We start from the raw sequence: 21,551 nt of genomic DNA, 5'->3' as shown, positions 1-21,551 counted from the left end.
TTCACACCAAAGGTAAACCTTTCATTGTGTGTCGAAACCAATTAAGCGAAATTGATATGAAATGGAAAATGGATGAATGGGTTTGGTCACACTGTGCGTGTGGGAGTTTGGGTGCCCCATGCAAAATGATCAACTGAGTGTAGTAAATTTACAATCAATTGCACATTTTACACAACCCAACCTCCAAATCTCTATCGATGGCCATCTCTGGCACCCGCCCGGCACCACCATCATCGTAAATATTGATGAAGCGCACACAAACGCACACTCAGAAAAAAAAATTGGGAAAGAATTTCAGAAATGTATCACTTTCGTATTCAAAAAGTGTATATCTAAAAACCAGGATTTTCTTTTCTTTAAAAGATGAGCCAGTAAAATTCACTATTTGTTCTGAATTTTAGAAAAGGATTTTTTTTGCAATAATGAAAGTTTGCATTATAACTTTTTACAAATTTTCATAAATGAAAAAAGTATACAAAATATTTCGAAAATTTGCTGTCCATTTATGGCAAGCCTTTCTAATTTTTAGAAATTTGTGTTCTTATATTTAAAAACTATATCTAAATTAAAGTTTCTAATTAAAGAAAACTTTATAGTTTTTACGGTGATTTTTTTCTGAGTGCAAGGACACATGGGCAAAGCCGTAAATCTGACTTTAATGTGCGGCATGGGGTTTTGCTCTCCCGCAAAAACTATTAGCTGCACTGTGCGTCAGCGACCGGGTCCGAGTCCGAGTGGACCGCCCTTCGATGTAGGCTGTTGTATCTGCATCCTAATTCGAAATGGATCAGAGGACCACAGCAATCGCAATGTGTAGAAAATCAAAGCGAATGCGATTGGAAAATTGTCAATATTCTTGTATTGTTGTCGTTGCTGTTTTTGTTGTTGCTGCTGTTGTTGTTGTTGTTGTCGCAGAGGCAGTATGAAATAGGCAAAATGTCATTGCCCCTGCATATGACCAGTCTGCATGCGTCGCTCTTCTCATTGCTGCTTCCCTTACTCGATTATACTTTGTGCCTCGAGTTTTCCACGTTATGCACATTTTACAGACTTTAACATTGCTTTTGTGTGTGTGTGTGTGTTGATGTTTATGTGTTTTGCGGGGGTTGAATTTTTCCTGAGTGCTGAAATGCGGCAAAAAGCAACCACATATAAAAAAAAAAAAGAAAACCAACAAAAAAAAAAGAGAAGAAAAATGGAAATGGAAATGCTCGTTTCAAATATACGTATTCAAACATTTACACGCTCTGTTTACCTCTAATCAGTAGATAAGGATGAGGAACAAGCTGAGCGTTCACATTGAAATGCCCATTAACTAGCCCACATGCGGTATCCCCCTCCCAATTCATGACTAAATGTAAATAATATTTGAAATGCTAACAGCCTTAATGGATTTTCGAGCGTTATTATGTCATCAACGCGACTTATGCGATTTAAATATACTTAATTTTATATTTTTATTTGGCATGTGGGAAGAGTAATTGTTTCAAATAGTCATAAAAAATAATTGAATGTGATGTTCATTCTTGGAATTATACTAGAATATTGACAGGGTATTTAATAGATCATGGTTAAGTTGCTTTTTTATGCTAGAATCAACTATATAAAATACATTTATAAATATATCTAATTAACTGGTTAACTCGTCGACTTTCTATAGAGTTATAAACTTCATAGATTCTATAATTATTCTTCGAATTACAAATACTAGAAATGCAATAGCATATATAACAGATTTACTAAATAAAATACGTTGGATAAATATAAAAGTTGGTTGTTTTTAGATTTGACATTCTCATGAAATATACGTGAAGCATTTGCCTTTGTCTTTGTATTCTATGACAGGCTTTTGTGTGTCACCTTCAACTACTTTTATAAGCCGAAAATAAGACTAGTGGCAGCTGCTGGTGTTGCAACGAGGCCAAGTACCGCTCTTTCCCTCCCTTATAACCAGACATAACGAAATTGCACTTGACCCCGAACCCCCCGCAAACAATAAAAAGCTTATATCACAGCAGTAGCGAACAGTTGCAGAAATATTACGCATACGCCAGGTTGGCCACAAAAACCACAATTATTCGCACCGTGCAGTTTATTGGACTTACTTAAATGATTGTTTGTGGGATTGGCACTTGTTGTGATAGCAAATTTTATGAACTGTTACCGTGGCAATGACCCCCGTTCTTATTATTGCATGTGCCCCGACATTCCCGGCCAATTCATTATAATTACAGTTGAGTTTAAGCTGCGTTGCAAGTGAAATTGACGTGCAACCAGTTGTGAAACGACACAAGTGCGAGTGCAACGCGAATTATCTGCAAATTGTGTGGCAGACACGAGCAGCATTATACGGATTTTCCACAAGAGCAGACATGTCAGTGAAACTACTACCGCAGTGCCATGCGATTGCGATTGGCATTGAAGGATGCGAATGTGCATGCGGTTGAGTTCGAGAAGAGCGACGGCGAGATGAGATGCCTGTGATGATGCCCCCACAGCAACGGCGGCTGCTTGTCAACAGCTAAGCACTTCCGCTGCTTAGTTAAAGCAGCATTACACACACTCATGTCTAACTTCTTTATCAGAAGTAAGTGCGAGTTGTACGTCCACAAAAGGCATCTCAAATTCACTGACACACCCACATTGCGCTACCAACTGCAACTAGTCCAACGTATTTTCCGACTTTCCGCTTGATGTGTCGCCATATTACGGCTCCAAGTATGAGGCGCCCCAACCATGAGGTCCATGTGCGAACATTTTAAAACAACTCAGACAGCTAAAGGGTTGCCTGCCTGCCTGCCATATGGAAATATAAATAAGCAACAGAAATAACACAAAATAAAACGAGCAGGCAGCAACAAATGTGAACATTTACAATGTACATAGTACACTCTAAGCTCACGTGTATATGCATCTGTGTGTGTAGATGTGTGTGTGTGTGCTTGTGTATTTATATACCCAGACAGCCGCAGGGCAAATGCTTGGCTTGCATGCAAGCGGACCTTTGAAGGGACTCGACTCATTCAGTCACCGAGGCAGGCCACCAGGCATTGACGTTGGTGGGCTGCTTGGACTACCTTTGGGTAAAGCTTTATGAGCTAGTCGCTCCTCTATTCAATATTTGAGGCGACAAATCACCAACTTATATAGTCAAGACCGTGTACACGTCAGGGGCGTATTTGGTAAAGTTTTTTTGTGGAAAGTGCATTAGAAAATAATGGTATACTTCATAAAAACAAAAACTTTCTTACACTCTTTCCTCTCGTGTCAAAGTTGTAGTTGGTAAATATGTATTGCGATGGCTGCACTAGCAAATTATAGAATACTTTAAAAGGAAACTTGCTAAAATAATTTATTCTGCAACATTTTACTCAGCTATTTACAGCAAAATTTTAAATGTATTTATGTTCTCTGACACTCTTGACCCCGTGTCCAACTCAGGTAAACATTATGGTGGGCCCTACACGTGGAAAACATTTAAGGAAACTTTTGTAAATAAGATTTATGCTTTCTTGCATCCTCCCCCCTTTTCAACGCCCCTGATTTGGTTGCTCAGGACAGGTTTGTAGTCAAATAAGTGACTAGACCATAAACTAAGACAGTTCACCACAACATACATCTCTGACAATTCTTTAGCCACGCACATATGTACATTTATGAATATATACTAAAATATTAAGTTAGAGCTCTCCAATGTACAGTCAATGGGCTTGGAGTTTGTGGTTAAGCTGTTCAAGGATTCAATAGACAGTCAAACAGAGAGTTACTTTTTGTGATTAATTAATTTGGTTTACAGCTCATGAAATCAGTAAATTATGAGAGATTTGAAAATATTACCATAAATTATTGTCTATTATGGAATTTACATAAGTATTTGTTATCAAAAAGTGCGCAGTAAGTTCTCTAAGGATATTGCAATCGATTTTTGAAACGTTTAAGCCAAAGATAAGAAATACTCCCCATTTTGGCATATACAAATTGAATTCATGATTATCGGGGATGAAACTATACGAAATAAGTGGGCCAACAGCAAAGTCACAGCGTGGAAGCCAAACAAATAAAAACTACACCAAAAACTCAACGAAGCGTCAGCAAAAAAAAAAAAATAAAACAAAAAAAAAACAACATACAAATCATAGATTCATATTTGTCTTAGAAATTGAATCCCGTCAAGCGATGCGTCTCGACGCAAAAGTCCCCATGGGTGGTGATGGAAGCGGTGATGGGTAGGCGGGGGTGGGATGTGGAGCCCAAAACTAAGTGATTGTTATGCTCGATATCGAAAACATTCATGTATTGTGTATTTTTATTTAGATTTATGCACGTTGTAGAGCAAGTTCATTAGATGCCATTGACGGCCAAACAGCTGGATGAATTTTTGCTGAATAGTCAATTTTTAATGCCGACTTTTTGGCGCCAGAGCATTTATTCCCATTGAATGGAGATGTCGCGAACAGACGTACAATAAAAATAATAAAATACAAAGAAAAAGCAGTTTAAATTCTTTGTGCACACTTCGGTTAAATTTTAACAGAAACTTCTCGTTGGAAATAGCAGGTCAATATTTATAATCAAGCGAAGTTTTTTTTGGCACATTAAAAAGAAGATAATTATTATGTTTGAGCAATTTAATTATAAGCTGAACATGTCTCGAATTATTAAAACACAAGTATGCATAAAATATGCAAAGTATTTTTAGTACTTATCACGAAGCTCAAAATTGTAATGCGGTCGAAGTCTTGATACTCTGTTTTAAATATAAAATATTTATACATTTATATTAATCATCCTTACTAATTAAAATTAAATGATCGTATTTTTTTCTGATTCGAGGACTGTAATCCGATAAAGTGTAAAGTTAAGCATTAGTTAAAAGTTTGGTTAAAATTGTTTCACAACTAAAATGGTATATGAAAAATATGTGATCAAAAATAATATAAACGCCTACTTTATGGGCCCTCATTACAAAGTTAAATTACTCGCTTTTGGCAACTTTTAAAACACATGTATCCACTTAGGCAGAAGAGTGTGGTCAGCATATTTTCCGTAATTTTTGTGAAAACTCATGAATAAAATTATGAAATATTTTTATATTGTTTATACAAGCAATCAGGACACGCTGAATGTAATCAGACAAAAAAATTATCATTAAATTTATATGTTTGACAGGACCAAGTCCAAAATGTACCAGCTGACGTTATTCAACCGTAAACGGATAAATCTAATTTGAATATGCGTTGAAATGTGCCCCTCCAACAGACACACAAACACCTCATAGACGAACAGCTCCTTATCAGCGCAACACTTTAGAGACGGAGACAGCCAGCAGCACAGCCACCAGGCAACTCATAAATAAGACGAGAGGGGGGTATGGAGGGGAAAAAGGAAGCGAAAGCTAAGGTGAACCGGGAACCAGGAAGCAAACACCATTCAGGCAGTGAGGCAGAAGAAAGCTGGAGGAGCTGAAGAAGCAGGAGTAGAGGAGTAAGGAACTGGAACAGTGAGTACAATTTATGTATGTGCTGTCGTCTAGCACCAGAAGTAAATTACATTTTTTTGTATATTTTGTAATGAAATATTTGATTGAATTTTATTGCTGTCAAATTTATGACACACGTGCAAATTGAATTTTAGACATTTTTTTTTTTTGGCGAATTCTGTGGTCGTAAATCTTTATAAATCCGGTAAATTGCGCGACATTTCCTTCAGTTAAAGATATTTGTTTTGTTGTCATAGGAACTTTATGTTTGTGCAGCTTGCTTAGCCACTACAATCTAAATAAAATGTGAAAAGCCTTAAGCATAATGTGTAAAGTTTTATTTCAACTTGAGAATAAACTAAAAACTTATGCAATTAAGTACACTATAAGTCCTTCAAGTGGAAATGAAAACTGCCTCAATACACATCAGGCAAAATTGAATGAGTCTGTGAAAGTGAACAAAGCAAAAACTTATTTCAGTTAAATGAGAAATGATTATACCAAGAAAATACCTTCATTAAAGTACTTATTTAGTTGTTAGTGTCAGAGCAGACTTCTTCTTCTCATTTTGGCATAAGTTTGTTAAAGTTGAAATTACAATTAAATGCAAAATGCACTGAAGCCCTCTAAAAAGTCCCCTTCACGCCTTGGACGCTGTTATACGACACGCCTGCTTCACTCAAAACATTTATACATACCATTTACATATACTATGGGTAGCTAAGGAGGGAGCACTACGAAATGAAAACTTACAAAAGCCCTTCGAGTCAAAAGTAAATTGTTGGTTTAACAAATTACTAATCCAATGCTACTCGCTAATCCAAATTTGTAAGGCACAAGAGAATGCCTAGTAAATAAAGATATAATGGAAAGTTTTAAATATTAAATTACATAGAGTGCATGAACCAAGAATAAGATCATAGAAAAAAGTTTGTTATTCTTTGATTAAAGTTTAGCATGTCAAGAAATTGGTTGGTAAGTTATTTAGCTCAAAGATATCTGGATTAAGAATCAAAACTATGAAAATATTTTTAAAAAAACGAAGCTTTTGCTTTTGTCTGGCAGGCAAAAGCCATATTTATATTTAATTAAAGGGAAGGAAACTTGTACAAAAACTGGGCAAAAAGTGCAAGTTCCAACTTTGGAACACTGTGGCAAATTACGCAACCTCCATTTTCTGCTCGACTGGCAACCTGATGAACGAAATTTTTTTTTTATAGTTGCTCATTTGCAAGCCACTAAAATTTTTGATGTGTTGCTGTTTTAAATAGTTTTCTCGTTAGCCGTCTTTCTATGATCCAACAAAAAAGGAAGTTAACACAAATTATTAGCAATTTCCAGAATATGCGCAGTATTCAGTTTTTAAATGAATTTGAGCTGTTATATATATGAATATATATATACAAAAACTCATTTACACCAAATAGTTTGTGATCCGTAGACTTTTCACATGTGTTTGTGCCCCCCATGCTGCTTATCGCGTGTCGTCCTTTCATTATTTTCCTACCTTGTGTATACATTTTTTGTGGCTTTCCTCGCCTGCTTCAATTATTTGGCCAACCCCAACTAAGGTCAATACTGAGTTCAGAGCATTTACCATCTAATGCAGGGAATAAACCAAAAATTCTATTTTTCCTTTTCGACGAATTCTTCCTTTTGTTCGGCATGTCCATTATGCCTGTCTGGTCAGTGTCTAACTTCAGTATTTTCCCTTGTCATGCCTTAAGGCAAGGACATGAAGTTTAAGTTCATTTATGCACTTAATTGCACCATTATTTCTTTTGCAACTAAACCAATTATTTGAGCAGCTCTATAATTTTTGTAATGCAATAGAAAACTATGATTCTTAGTTTTATTTTTGTAATGTAAACTAATACCAAATAAAATAAAATATGAATATTAGGATCAAATAAAATAGAAACAAATAAAAATATATGTAGACTCAGTTGTAGCTCTCAAATAACAACACAAAGTGAATTCTGTTTGGTGTACTAGGCATTGATTATCCCATACCTGTTCCTTAGTCAAAAACACCCCAAATTGCAGGCAAATTTAAAGACACCACCAACAAATAACAACAGGAACAGCAGCAACAACAACAACAGCAGCGATGAGCGCGACAGTTGTGACACGGAAATGCATAATTCGCATTCAAATTGCTGTTATCATTTACCTTTGTGTGGAGATGCATATGGTTATACTTATACTTATAGTTGATGTGCCCGAAAGTCACGTAAAAACTAAAGCACCACTTGAAGGAGCTTAATTTGGGCACATCCTTATGTATGGATACATATTGTTTGGTTGTCTACTGGCGCAAAAAGACGCCATGACAATCTGAAGGGCCATTGTTTGCTTTTGGCATTTCACTGCGATTTCCAAACTCAATTTTCAGAGATTTTCAAGTAGCGCTTGACCACAAAACACTGCACAACAAACGCGGCGACGAGTTGCTCACATAAACAATATATTTCCCGGCATTTTCAGGCGCCTTTACCGTGTTGCCTGGTGAGTCACAAAGACCGACGCATACGCTACTTTCAGCGATACGCTTTACGCTATTATTGTATCTTAAATCGGTGCGACTTGCAACGGACTTTCAACCACGAACAGCGACGCATGCAAACTGACAGGCACGCGACTCAAATCTCGCAACCAAAGCACAAACATGACACGAGTGAACACCCGAAGCACGGCCGACCGACAATGTCGTCCTTCTGCATGTCCTTTGCGGACGTGCCAACTGCCGGCAATTGCTGCTGCAAGGGAGTAAGCGAGTGCGAGAGAGAGGACGAAAGTGAGAGCGAGCGAGCGAGTGATAACAGAAGGTGGTTGCTTAAACATTAACGAAGGTGGCGGGGTAGTCCACCCAAAAGGGTGGATTGGGTGGTTGGACTTAGATTTGTGTATTGCAAGTATTGCGACGTCTGGTCGCTTCGTCTGTTGTGAGTTTTAGTTTAGGAATCGGGATTTTGTAGGGTGGGTGGTGGGTGGCCTACAGTTAGCATACGTTAGAGGTGCTCATTTCTCTCGTGACTGACTAAAAATGCTAACAATGAACAACTGTAGGCCTAGTAAATATGTAAATAAAAAAAATCCACCACAATGTTATGTGAACTTAATTAATTACTATTTAAAATATTGCATCTCAACAGTCATATGATGAATCCTGTAGAAATATCGCAAATTACAACATGCGATATTTTTCGAGTAATATCGATTACAAAATCCAGTTTATTTCGATAACATTTCAAAAAATATAAAAATACAACAAAAGATGATTTGCAGTACCAAAGAAAATGCTATTGTTTATTATTTGCTTGGTTTGAAAATTGTAAGCAATTTTTTAAAATGCAATATATAAGATCACACTATAGATAAAAATATAAACTGAAAGGGGTGTACAATACATACAAATTCCAACTCTAATCTCAGCTTTGCAAAAGCGAACAATGGCACACACTTTTCATTGAGGCCATATCTATAAATGTATAATCTATATTATTGAGCATTATATACTTCAATTTAAAGTAGTTAAGCTAATTTATGAGCCAAATATATTTGTTCGTATTCTCTCTTTAGATTATGACCAATAGCAGGAATGTGTTGTGCGGAAAGAGAGCTCCATCAAATCCCCGTATCGTATTGGTGATGACTTTTTAGATTTCATTTCTGTATTGTCTGCAAATGTGAACACAATAGTCAAGTTGTGGGCGCAAAGAGGAGCGCGCGGCTGCCATAAGGCGGCTAAACTGATAAGTGAAACTGAAACCCATGCAAAAGCGAAAGAATATATATTGCCAAAATTGATAAGCCCTATCGTGTCATAACACTATTATTCATACTCACAACATGTTCACGATTTCAGCGATTCGATTGACCATTAGTCTCGCTTTTGCTCTCTTGAGTGCAGTATGTCAAACGAAACAAAAATAAATTACAGAAAAAGTGTGTTCCGTTTTTAGATAGATACAAACAGCGGATAATCGGATCTAATCTATCAACAAGTAGTGTCAACTTAAGTGTCCATTTCGATAGAATAAAGACATTGTATCTATAAAGTTATATGTATTTCAATGAAACGAAACATATTGGTGATAAGAAAGCAAAACCTTTTGTGAACAATACGTTGCAAGGACTATAAAATGTACCACACATTAAAAATAATTCTAATAGTGCTTATTCTACAATTGCACATACGTCAATCAAGATTAAAGGTTTTAAAAGGCGATAACATAGAAAAGTCCAGTATTTATGAATCCGCGAACGACACTCCTCAACTAAGGACGTTCCATTTGGCAGATACCCTAAGTCCAGCATTTGCAAATCCATCGCTAGACACCGATGCTGAAAACAACCAGTACGATATTAATGACACAGACCTTAAATCAATTTTCGTGAAATACGATACTGACGATGGAAATACTTGTATTTTGGATAATCTAAAACAGCAAATTTTGTCATGGTCATATCCCAATGGAACACTCAGGACTCCAATTTCCAAGTACAGTAAGTAATATGAATGAAGCAGTTAAGTAAAATTGCAATATTGCAAGAGTTTCTACAGGTTTCAATTTGTCCTATCAAAAATAAAACGATAATCAATGTTTAGTATTTATTATAGAATTTATTGACTCGAAATTTGTGATTAAGATTACCGATTGTTCTGTTGTATTGCACAATGATTTATTTTTATTTTATAAATTGCATCAAACTAAGCGTATAAAAAATTCGCTCATATTAATATATATTATAAAAATGACAAAGTTAATGAATATGCTAACTTATTATTTTTCTACAGTGAATAAAAAGTATTTGGATATTTCTTATGCTAATATATCAGAGGATATGGAATTGTTGAATGTAATAACAGCTGCACGCAAATTTAGCTTTCAAAAAGTTGAAGTCTTCTCGGCTGCCTACAACAATCTGAATTCAGCACCCTTTCAAACTCTATTATCAATGAGGGGGTCACTGAAATATTTATCACTGCAAGGCAATCAATTTGCCGCCCTCAATCATGACGTGGATGGTAAGTAGAGAAGTTTTGATCAGGTTCTAATCGATTACACAATTGTTTAGCGAAGTCAAACACAATCAGACTGATTACAGGCTCTTTACGAAATTTCAGCAATTGAGAAGTATTTACAAGTGGCACGATATCCAGAAAATGAAACTAATAGCAAATGCGAAGAGCGTTTAGCACAAAATAACACTTACAACTCTGATCTGTATGATCGGGAATGTTTGCAATACTACCAAGCAAGGGACAACATTGACAACACAAAAACACAAGACTTCATTTATGAAGATTACATAACAAATCTAAAAAAAAAACACAATATATTTGGCTCCTCAAGTAAGACATACACTTTACATATGCACTTTTACACACTATTTTAAACCCCCATCGAACACACAATTACAATTTCCCAACGTACATTGCCATTACTATTTATCTTCTATTATTATTTATTTTGTATTATTTAGAAGAGAGCATTGCATGGGCTACCTTTCCCAGTCTACCGCATCTTCTGGAGCTAGATATTAGTAACTGCAGCATCGAGTATGTGAGGAAGGAGGCATTCCAAAATGTGAACAACCTGCGGAAGCTCTTTCTATCAAACAATAAGATTTTCACTATAAACGTGGATACGTTTTTCCACATACAACAAGTGCAATATCTAGACATGTCGTTCATGAACGTTTTAAGCTATAGCTATCCGTTCTCGATGCCAACTATTGAAGTTGTCATAAATCTGCTTTATGGTCTAAAGATCCATCAAACCGCATTTAAGATGCTGCCAGAACTCATCTATTTGGACCTCTCGCACTCGAAAATGACCAGAAATAGTGCTGTGGCCTTCACGCATCTGGGAGATAAACTAAAATATCTCAGTTTGTGTTATACATCGTTTCCCATGATGACCAATGGCCTGTTCAAGAACACAATACTCGAGGGACTTGATTTGTCGGGTAATCCAATTGTGTCAAATAACATTGTCGACGATGCTTTTGAGGGCATTGGGGAAACACTTGTTTGTCTCTACTTTGAACGCTCCAATATAAAGGATATTGGCTGGCTAAAGCCGCTTAAAAATCTGCAGATCCTGGGCTTGGCCGGTAACAATATAAACGCCCTGTCAGGCGATGTATTCCAATCTATGGTTAGCTTACAGGTACTCGACCTGAGCTACAATCACATTGGCAACTGGTATCGGAGTGTGTTTTTCAACAATTTGTCATTGAGGGTTTTGAGTGTCCGCAGCAACAATGTCAACATGCTCACCATCGAAATGCTTAAGGATTTTGAACTGCTGGAGTATCTCAGTCTCGGCGATAATAACTTTCTCTGTAACTGCAACCTGCGAAAGGTAATCGATGTGGCAGCTCAGAATAATAAAGAAGCTGATTGCTCATACGATATCCTGAAGAATGTAATCTCTGAGTTGAATACTAACAATATTAACGGTGTGAATCAGTTGGGTACAATCATTACACGGCTTATGGAGTATGTGGTGTGGAAGCGACGATACGTGCCACTGCTAGATGAAAGCTATAAAAACATTAAAGATTACAAGCGCCTGAATAATATAATCAAGATGCAATTTCAAATGGCTAAAAGGTGTCCCGATTCAACACCGAATACAGTAAACGATACGGATTTGAAATTTCAGTTATTGGATTATGATGTAAATCATTACTGGTGCTTTGACGAGACCGAAAAATTACTGGTGGAAGACCTAGTCTGCCAGACTAACATTTTGAGCGATCTTGAAACGCAAATAAGCCATTATATCACAGTAGTGATGGCTGTAGTTGGTAGTTTGTTGTTCTTATTGATTTTTGGATTTATCATTTATCTTAAGCGTTGGCACATTCACTATTACTATGCATCTCTCAAATCGGCAGCGCTTTTATCCCGGGCTTCGAAGGAGTCTCTTGATAAATTTCATCGTCTAAGCGAAGAAGATCCCGGTGTAATATATGACATTTTTATTAGCTACTGTCAAAATGATCGTCAGTGGCTCTTGGACGAATTGTTACCCAATGTTGAGGAGTCTGGGGATATTTCAATATGTCTGCACGAACGTGATTTTCAGGTATGTCAATTTATTTTTAACATAATTCGTTAACATATGCCTAACACCTGATTCTAAATTCGGTACAGATTGGTGTAACTATACTGGATAATATTATTTCGTGTATGGATCGTTCGCGATCACTTATGTTGCTGATCTCATCCAAATTTCTACTTAGTCATTGGTGTCAATTTGAAATGTATCTGGCCCAACATCGGTGCGTACTAAATGCTTGCCTTATGCTTTAAAGTAATTAGAATTATTCTTCCATTTTCCACAGCATTTTTGAAACGAGCAAGGAGCATTTGATTCTAGTTTTTCTGGAGGATATCCCACGCAGTAAACGTCCAAAAACACTGCAATATTTAATGGACATAAAAACCTATATTAAATGGCCAAGTAAAGGAGATAAGCAGCCCACTTTGGAGGAACGTAAATTCTTTTGGAAGCGCCTAAGAAAATCTTTAGAGCTCATTGGCATTGCAACAAAAGTTTCCAAGGCCCCAGCGTAAGGGGCTGTAAAGCTTTACTTAATATGAATCCTAGTCAGTTTTTTAAGTACCTGATATACATGAAAACCATATTTAGAATAAGAAAGCAATTGTAAAGAACAATTTGTTAAAATCTGAAGATTTGTACAATATAGAATGTCTACATTCTACAGAGATCCATTTTACAGTGAAGATCTTGAAGAAACCGTCTAGTGCTAGGCTCCACAATAAAGATGATAATGATAATAATAAAAATGAGAGAAAGAAACTCATTAGCAGTTATGGTCTTTTAATCTATACCAAGCTTGTGTTTTTGTCTTGTTGGTGAAATGATTTTATAAGCCACACGAGATGGCCCAGACGAGCGTACGATTTCCGTCAATTGATGATACTGATATCGAGCCTGCGTTTATTTAATCAGTAAATTCCTAATCAAAGCTGCGTTCGCCAACGGCAAACATATGATCCGCTTCGATATACACGTATTTAAATAGATCGAAATACGTGCTACGGTCTCACAACATTTCGATTGCATAGCTATCGATATATGCGACAGCTGTTCCGACAACTTTTTGGCGCCATTATTACCAGCAGCTCAGCGAAACAAATCCAATCGAGTTTGGTTTGCAGCATGGATTTTAATTTAAAGAAACGAGCAAGACACGATGTTAAAATCGAAGTGATTAGCTTGGAAGCAAAGTATCCACAGAATGTGATGCTTTATCACTACCCTCCAACAGAAGATGTGCATATTGATGAATTTGAAGAACTTGCCTTGGAGCGTTTACGTCTGCTGCGCGTTTTTGATCGGGCCACAACAAAGGGACTACGCCTGCTCTCCGATGACTGGAAGGAATATGTGAATGCTGAAATGACCAGAGATGGACTCCGCAGCTATATGCGCATGGGCACTAGCGGCAGCTCCACCAAACAGGAATCCGATCTACAAGTACGTCGCCGTGACTATTTGTCGCACTTTATACTGCGTTTGGCCTACTGTCGCTCAGAGGATTTGCTGCGCTGGTTCGTGGCACGCGAAATGGAGTTCTTCAAATATAAATTCGCTGCGCTAAGTACTGCGGAAATTAAGCAATTTCTTCAAGCGAACGACTTTCATATTCATCCACTGACGGAAGAGCAAAAGGACGAGGTGAAGGATGGTCTCTATGAGAGCACTGTGGGCCAGAGTGTGTCCAAGATTGAACTGCTCGAATTCTACAAAGTGCCCTTTACACAAGTATTGGATTTAGTGCGGTCGCGTCGCTGCTATCTGAAGGCCGGCTTTGCTTATGTGAATACCCACGATCTGGTGTCAATTGTGGGTGCTAGACAGCTGGATGAAATCGAGCGTGGCATGCAGGCAGCGAAATCCTTCATCGCTGACGTCGAGGCAGACGAACGCATCTCACGCATGATCAAGTCCCTGCACAACTCGTACACGGGCAAGGATTACACTGTGTGCCGAGATGCCTCGGTGCCGATCGAATCACTGGATCAGCTATCGAAAACATCGATGCCACTGTGCATGCGTATGTGCCACGATCACATACGCAGCCAGCATCACATCAAACACGGCGGTCGCATGCAGTACGGTCTCTTCCTAAAGGGCATTGGCGTCACCCTCGAGGATTCGTTGCGCTTCTGGCGTGAGGAGTTCACAAAGAAAATGGACGTCGATAAGTTTGCACGCAGCTACGAATACAACATTCAACACAACTATGGCAAGAAAGGCTCAATGGTCAACTATACTCCCTACTCCTGCCTGAAGATCATTAAGGAAATGGCCGCGCCTGGTGACTGCCACGGGTGTCCATATAAAACGTTGGATCAACCGGCGCTGAAAGCCAAACTCTCTTCCTTTGGCCTTTCGCCTGCCGGCATCGAGGAAGTCATGTTCTTTGTTTCACGCAATCATTATCAATTCGCCTGCGGCAAATACTTTATGCTGACACACAACTCAACGCTGGAGCCGACAATCAATCACCCGAACAGCTATTTTGAGGAGAGCCAGATCCTGATGGGCAATCGTCAGAAACGAGCGCCGGGCCCTCTTCAACAGAATAACAAACTCCGAGCAGCGATCAAGGGTGGCGCAAACAGATCAATGCTAAATGGCGACGACGATGACGAGCTGTGGAAAATTGCCGAGACACAGGAGAAGGTTTACCAGAGCCAGAAGGGCATCGCCGAGGCCTTTGATGATGATCTAGATCTAACAGAAATTATGGAATAATAATTAAATACTAAATGTAGCTATAGATATTATATAAGAAATTAAATTATCTGGTATAGAAACCGAACCGGTTTCCTGATTGGAGTTACTCAATTCTTGTATTTACACCTATGCTTGACACAGTCAAGGCGGCCTCGTTTGGGTGAATTGGGGTTTTTTCCAAACGGACTCTTGCCATTCACATCAACATAATAGATACCCTTGGCCTTCCAATTAATCACGTAACCCATTGTGGAAGTTGTGAGAGTGTCGCATTTTCGCCATTCGAGCTCCTTCCATGAATGGCATTTCCAGCCCAAGTAGCTGCTTTCCTGTCTTGGGTAAACACTCTCCGCAAAATATTCAACGGCACGTGTGTGTGAGCAACCAATGGACAGGCAACCGGGCTTTATGGGATGCACTCCACCTGGATAAAAGTCAATGTCACCCATTGGATCACGTTTGGCCAGTATGCCAATATTTGAATGTATAATGTCCACCAATTTGGCATCGCCACGCATCAGGCCGGGCAGCGCTTTTTCATAGCGGAAACAGGGCTTGGCAGGATCCAGACCCGTTATACGTGCCACCAAATGTCCTGTGAGTCGCTCGAAAGAGCGACCAGCTTTGCCCATAATATGTGCACCCAAAGAATGACCTGTGGCAATTTATAATGCCTATAAATCAAGCAGAAACTAAAGCTAAACTGTGCAAACTCACCGATCAAGTGAATTTCAATGAACGGCATCACCTCGACCAAGTGCTGTAACCCAACAGCCAGGTGCTCACCAATCAAATCCGTATTGAAAGCCGACCACTTGTACAAGGTGTCCACATAATAGGCTGCATCCACAATCTGAAATGTATACAAACTTAAGTGGATAAGTACTTGAGAGATGCTTTAGTTTACCCTACCACAAAGTTAACACCAGGTCGGCACATAAAAGCCTTCGATATCATCGCTATAGTTTCTGAATCGTTAACGGTGTTTGTCCACCCAGTTGCTAGAATAACCAACTTGCGATTTTTTCGGAATCTTGGATGATTCCATAGCTTTTCGGCTTTCAACAATGGTACAGTATAGTTCAGACATGGCGTCATGTACTGAAAGTTCATCTTCGTTATATCTGGCGTTATTTGCGGTGGAACGCTTCCAATATACATCGTGGATGAGCCTGTGATGCATCATGTGATGGGAAACTGCAGTTAAAGCCTTAACCATATTCCTTTTTTCATTTTACTTACACACGGTATCAATAACATTTATGGCTACTTCAAGCGGAAATGCTGTAAAAATGTTCATTTTGATGGTAAGCAGATCCATTAAAGCGTTGGGAATTCCCTGCCACCAGCTTTGTGCAGAATCATTCGCATTTATGGTTAATACTGTGCTGATAAGAATAATGCTACACAATCTTATACCCATAATTTAAAATTATAGTTTCAACCACATCAGAGACGAACTATGTATGTTCGGGTAGAGTTATTTAGGTTCTAAACATCAAGTTTTGCAAGTGGGTCGAACTTCTATATATATGGAGAAGCCTTTGTTTGCATTGTTGGCAAAAAAACAAATAATAAATAAAACATATTTTTGGTAGTACCGAAAATTAAATACACTTGCAGAAAAATTCATGAAATTTGATTCTAATTAATTTGATAAACAAAGCTTTTTGATTCTCTACCAGTTTGGATGCAAAGCTAATCAGTGTGACAAAAAAAATTGTTTCCAATTTTTATATTATTTCTACCCGGAAGGAAACTTTCCGAAATGTCTATGTCATTTAAATTTTTTGTCAACATTATTATACACTACAAGACTATACAAATATCTTGTAGGTCACAAAACATATGTTTCCCATATTTAGACTATCTTGCCGATGTTTAAAAAACAAAGTCATTGTCAGCAGGTGTTTTGAGTTTAACGCGCAATTTGCGATTAAAATATTTGCGTGATCAAAATAAGAAGAGCAGATTGGCAAAAACGTTTATATTTAACTGTACAGCATACTTAAGGGAAATCATTGAAAAATATTTAGCTTTAGAATATAAAGTTTATTTAAAATATATCTATATTTAACCTTAATCTAAGTAAAAAGGCAGTTGGATATTTTGCCAGCTATGTGTCATATAATTTACTTATATCCTCGTACTGTACGTTGTCTACGACACGTCCCTTTAGTGGACCATGTAATATCTCAATGGTAACACAATATTTTCGCTCGTCTAGTTTTTTGAGCAATGCTTCGGAGCCACGATAGGCGCCGTTAACGACCATCACTTCCTTGTCCAAGGCGGGTATGACAGTCTCCAGATGTGCCTGAAAGATGATTTATTAATTAATTATTTCAATTTATATATGGAACTCACGCATAACTACCTGATCAACTTTGAGCTTTTCGCCTGAATCCAAAAACTTGATTTTCGCCCGAAATTTGTCGATGACTTCTTGGACGACAGCCTTCTGTTTGTAGAACTTGTCACCCATTGATTTGGAAATGAATTTCACTACGATGTTTGGGTGAAGCCAGTATTCCTTACGATTGTTACGTTCCCTCTTCTTCTCCTCGAGTTTGATAATCTCATCCAGTGCGGATCTGCTGCTCTCCGCTGCCATTGGCTTGGGTTTCTTGAAAACTTTCTCGTCTGGTTCGGTGGCTGTGCGTTTTGTGAGTAGCGCAGATCTGCCCAATATAGATTCGGGCTGAAATTTCTTCTCCAGCCGTATGTCCAGCTTTAGAGGCTGCTCCTCTTCTCGCTTCAGTTCTGTATATTTTTCCTGTGGATCCTCTTCATCGTCGCCGTCCTTTTTCTTTGCCTTCTTAATTTGTTGCTCAATAAATTCGGTCATGCGCTCCTCGTCATCCTTTTCCATTTTCTCTTTGCGTTCGGCTTTCGCCTGACGTTCCATGGCCTCCGGACTGCGATCAATGTACGACACAAACCATCCCTTCTCCGTTTCATCGGCCACCACTTGACCAGTGCGTCCCAACCACTTCAAATAGTCCGACAGAGTTAACCAGCGAGTGGCATTCATGTGAATGTGCTCCTTATGCGCAATATACTCCTGATACACTTTGTTAGCGTTGGTGCGCTTGGTGCCAAAGCGACGGCGCAACAGTTCCATATAGCCATCGGAGAACTCCTTCGAGAAGTTGTGTAGAAATTTGCCTGGCGCGTCTGCAAAGAGCAGCAGCTGTCGCTGATGGGATTCGCTCATTGTGTGGCACTTGAAGCCGTTCTCGTCACGGCACTGTTTCTCGCACATCTGGCAGTACCAGCGCAACTTCTGCAGGCCCTTCGCCTTCATCTTGTTGGCCAGGTACTTAGGCGTACCAACCTCAGCGCGTCCCATTTTTACCAATTATATATTTAATAACACGAGCAAAGTAAATAGTTCTTCCCGATTTGTTAAATCTAAAATGTGATAAACGCAAAGTTGGCTGCTGCTGGCATTTCTAACACAGCTGTTACGTTATCGACTCCCTTTATCGAATATTTTTGCGTCAAATCCGATAGATTGACATATACGGGCACACTATATTTAAAACTACTTGCGCGGCGTATTGAAATATGTCACACACCAATTTTGGCTTAACTCGCCATTACTCATATTATTATCTGATCTGATAAATGGAAGTTTCTCTTGTTTCTCATTTTAGACCTCTACCAGCTTTTACACTTACGGGTTTGATTGGTCAATTAAAAATTCTGACAAGCTGATCGTGCTTTGATTTGTAAATTCAAATAATATTGTATATTGTATGTAAATATGTAGCTGTATCTTATCAATAAACCGGCTTTGAAAACGATTGTCTTTCTGCATTCCGCTTGGGTCATCTTCAACATGCTTCATGTAAACAAAAACGTATCAGTATTGACACACATCCACTCAGTACAAGCAAAAAGCGTGAACAAACTAACAATTGACTTTGTGGTTGTGGGGAAATCACAGAGAACTGAAGGTACTTATGGGTACACTTATCGGTTGGTGTGGGCAAGTTATATAATGAAAAGAGAAAGACTCTTAACTGATTGTTATAAAATACCAGTGAGATTTTACAATTCTCTTTGTCAAGCTACACAGTAATCGATTTATGATTATTTAATTTACAACTTTAGCGAGCATTCAATCGACAATCAGGTCCAATGCAGCGCCACGCGCAATCCACTTGTCATTTCCAATTGAAGAGCTAACTGCAAAGGTTGTAGCATTAAATACTCTTATAGTAAAGCATATAAAATGGATGGCACAAGTGAGACTCGTTCAATGATTGTCGATGGAGTTCGCGAGGGGTTAATGAACGATTGGAAAATTCTACAACATGTCTTCAAGCTGGTGCAAAGGGACGAAACTCTCTGTGCCGATCCGCAGCAGTGGAAGGAACAGAAAATAATCGACTTTATGCAGCCGGAGGAGCTGAAGGTGAGTGCCACTTTTTATAGCCAGACCGAAGTCTAAACATCTCGTCAAATCATCTGACATCTGAAACAGATTCAAGATAAGCCCATTTTTTAATGTTCAGCATTGAAAGAGTTTTAATTGTGCAGCTGCATAATCAATGTATTGGAACGATTTCGTAATCTTTCGACGGGTGCAATATTCCCCCTAATTAGCACAATATGCCCAAGTACATCATTTTAATATATTTCTCTCGCAGCAACATATAGATCTGACAATCAAGGAAAAGGAATCAAGCACACTCTTGGACCTCGAGCAGATCTGTCAACAGGTCATTCGATATTCCGTGAAAACCTCACATGGACGATTTCACAATCAGTTGTTTGGACAGTTGGATCCCTTTGGATTGGCTGGTGCTTGGATTACCGAGGCATTGAATACCAGCTCGTAATATGATTAACAAATATTATCTATAGATATGTTCCACTAAAATCTGCACTTTCAGCTACACCTTTGAGGTGGCGCCGGTTTTCAGCCTGATTGAGACGGAGCTCATATCAACGGTTTGCCGATTAGCTGGATATAGCCAGGGCGATGGAATTATGTCACCAGGCGGTTCCACAGCGAATATGTACGGTCTGGTGTTGGCTCGTTATAAACGCCTACCGCATGTTAAATCCACGGGCATGTTTGGCTTACGTCCACTTGTGATCTTCACCTCTGAGGATGCGCATTACAGTTTGAAGAAAGCGGCTCACTGGTTGGGCATTGGAGCCGACAACTGCATCGCTGTGCGCACCAATGCCAGAGGTCAAATGTCTCTGGCTGACTTGGAGGACAAGATAAAGGCAGCTCAAGCACGCGGCCATGATCCGTTATTTATTAATGCTACCGCGGGAACAACTGTGCTGGGTGCATTCGATGATATCGCTGGCATTGCTGATATCGCGGAACGCCACGGACTCTGGCTGCATGTGGATGCCTGTCTGGGCGGTGCAGCATTACTGGCCTACAAGCATCGCTCATTGCTGGCTGGGCTGCAACGGGCCGACTCCTTTGCCTGGAATCCGCACAAGACACTCGGTGTGCCGTTGCAGTGCTCGCTGTTCCTCACTCGCGAGTCCAATCTCCTGGCGCACTGCAACAGCATTGAGGTAAACTATCTGTTCCAGCAGGACAAGTTCTATGACATCACCTACGACACCGGCAACAAGAGCGTTCAGTGTGGTCGCAAAATAGACGCCTTCAAGTTCTGGCTAATGCTGAAAGCACGCGGATATGGAAACTATGGACATCTGGTTGATCACGCGATCGAAATGTCCCGCCTGCTGGAGCAGAAGCTGCTCTCCCGTGCAGATCGCTTCCGGCTTGTTCTGGAGCAGCACGAATACTCTAATGTCTGCTTCTGGTATATACCAAAGTCAATGCGTGTCCAGAATGCATCCGAGGAAACGCCAGAGTGGTGGTCGCGCCTATATAAAGTAGGTCACGACAATCCTTCGATTATATCAAATCAATAACGAATGTCTCTTAAACAGGTTGCACCCAAAGTCAAGGAGCAGATGGCGTACAGTGGCACCTTGATGATTGGCTATTCGCCGTTGACTAGTCGCCAGTTGGGCAACTTCTTTCGCATGGTGCTCACTTGTTTTCCCGTGCTCGAAGCTGGAGAATTGGATGTTATCCTGGATGAGATTGAGCGACTGGGCGAGCTTTGCCAGCTTTGATCAAAGGCATCGTTATTAATCGCATTATTCCATTATAATAATATATCAATATAAAGAAAAGTGTAACACGTTTTTTGTTTCACGTAAAACGGTTTCCTTTTTATATATTTTTTTGTTCTCTTGCTTTAACATTATATCTTTTTTCTTTTATGTGTGTT

General features: G+C 39.1%; 5 protein-coding genes across 7 annotated transcripts; 3 read left to right on the top strand and 2 right to left on the bottom strand.

The window, feature by feature from the left end:
- The first annotated feature begins 9,364 nt into the window (after window positions 1-9,364).
- On the top strand, window positions 9,365-13,323 carry LOC6556556 (toll-like receptor 13). 3 transcript variants are annotated; one of them, XM_032738324.1, is made up of 6 exons: window positions 9,365-9,988; window positions 10,281-10,511; window positions 10,611-10,838; window positions 10,970-12,582; window positions 12,651-12,778; window positions 12,842-13,323. In XM_032738324.1, the coding sequence occupies exons 1-6, from the start codon at window positions 9,625-9,627 to the stop codon at window positions 13,071-13,073; spliced, it is 2,796 nt and encodes a 931-aa protein (XP_032594215.1). In that variant the 5' UTR covers window positions 9,365-9,624; the 3' UTR covers window positions 13,074-13,323. The 3 variants fall into 3 exon arrangements, with proteins under 3 accessions (XP_032594215.1, XP_043071400.1, XP_032594218.1); XM_043215465.1 differs by lacking the exon at window positions 10,611-10,838 and having other exon boundaries at window positions 9,411-9,988; XM_032738327.2 differs by lacking the exon at window positions 9,365-9,988 and having other exon boundaries at window positions 10,433-10,511; window positions 10,592-10,838; window positions 12,842-13,322.
- Window positions 13,324-13,638: 315 nt separating this feature from the next.
- Window positions 13,639-15,369, top strand: LOC6556585 (DNA primase large subunit). The gene has a single exon (XM_001984988.2). It carries the CDS (start codon window positions 13,684-13,686, stop codon window positions 15,283-15,285), a length of 1,602 nt encoding a protein of 533 aa, XP_001985024.1. The 5' UTR covers window positions 13,639-13,683; the 3' UTR covers window positions 15,286-15,369.
- Window positions 15,341-16,779, bottom strand: LOC6556582 (phospholipase A1). Its single transcript, XM_001984989.3, has 4 exons — window positions 16,510-16,779; window positions 16,180-16,439; window positions 15,985-16,120; window positions 15,341-15,922 (listed from the first exon to the last, which is right to left on the bottom strand). The coding sequence occupies exons 1-4, from the start codon at window positions 16,688-16,690 to the stop codon at window positions 15,375-15,377; spliced, it is 1,125 nt and encodes a 374-aa protein (XP_001985025.2). The 5' UTR covers window positions 16,691-16,779; the 3' UTR covers window positions 15,341-15,374.
- A 530-nt stretch (window positions 16,780-17,309) lies between these two features.
- Window positions 17,310-18,700, bottom strand: LOC6556580 (DNA/RNA-binding protein KIN17). The gene is made up of 2 exons (XM_001984990.2): window positions 17,645-18,700; window positions 17,310-17,584 (listed from the first exon to the last, which is right to left on the bottom strand). The coding sequence occupies exons 1-2, from the start codon at window positions 18,617-18,619 to the stop codon at window positions 17,384-17,386; spliced, it is 1,176 nt and encodes a 391-aa protein (XP_001985026.1). The 5' UTR covers window positions 18,620-18,700; the 3' UTR covers window positions 17,310-17,383.
- Window positions 18,701-19,446: 746 nt separating this feature from the next.
- Window positions 19,447-21,500, top strand: LOC6556588 (cysteine sulfinic acid decarboxylase). The gene is made up of 4 exons (XM_001984991.3): window positions 19,447-19,690; window positions 19,926-20,113; window positions 20,172-21,147; window positions 21,205-21,500. Exons 1-4 carry the CDS (start codon window positions 19,508-19,510, stop codon window positions 21,391-21,393), a joined length of 1,536 nt encoding a protein of 511 aa, XP_001985027.1. The 5' UTR covers window positions 19,447-19,507; the 3' UTR covers window positions 21,394-21,500.
- Window positions 21,501-21,551: the final 51 nt, after the last annotated feature.

The sequence above is a fragment of the Drosophila grimshawi genome, unplaced genomic scaffold (assembly GCF_018153295.1).
Source record: "Drosophila grimshawi isolate 15287-2541.00 unplaced genomic scaffold, ASM1815329v1 contig_44, whole genome shotgun sequence".
NCBI lineage: Eukaryota > Metazoa > Arthropoda > Insecta > Diptera > Drosophilidae > Drosophila > Drosophila grimshawi.
This window is presented reverse-complemented; position numbering and strand designations above follow the sequence as displayed.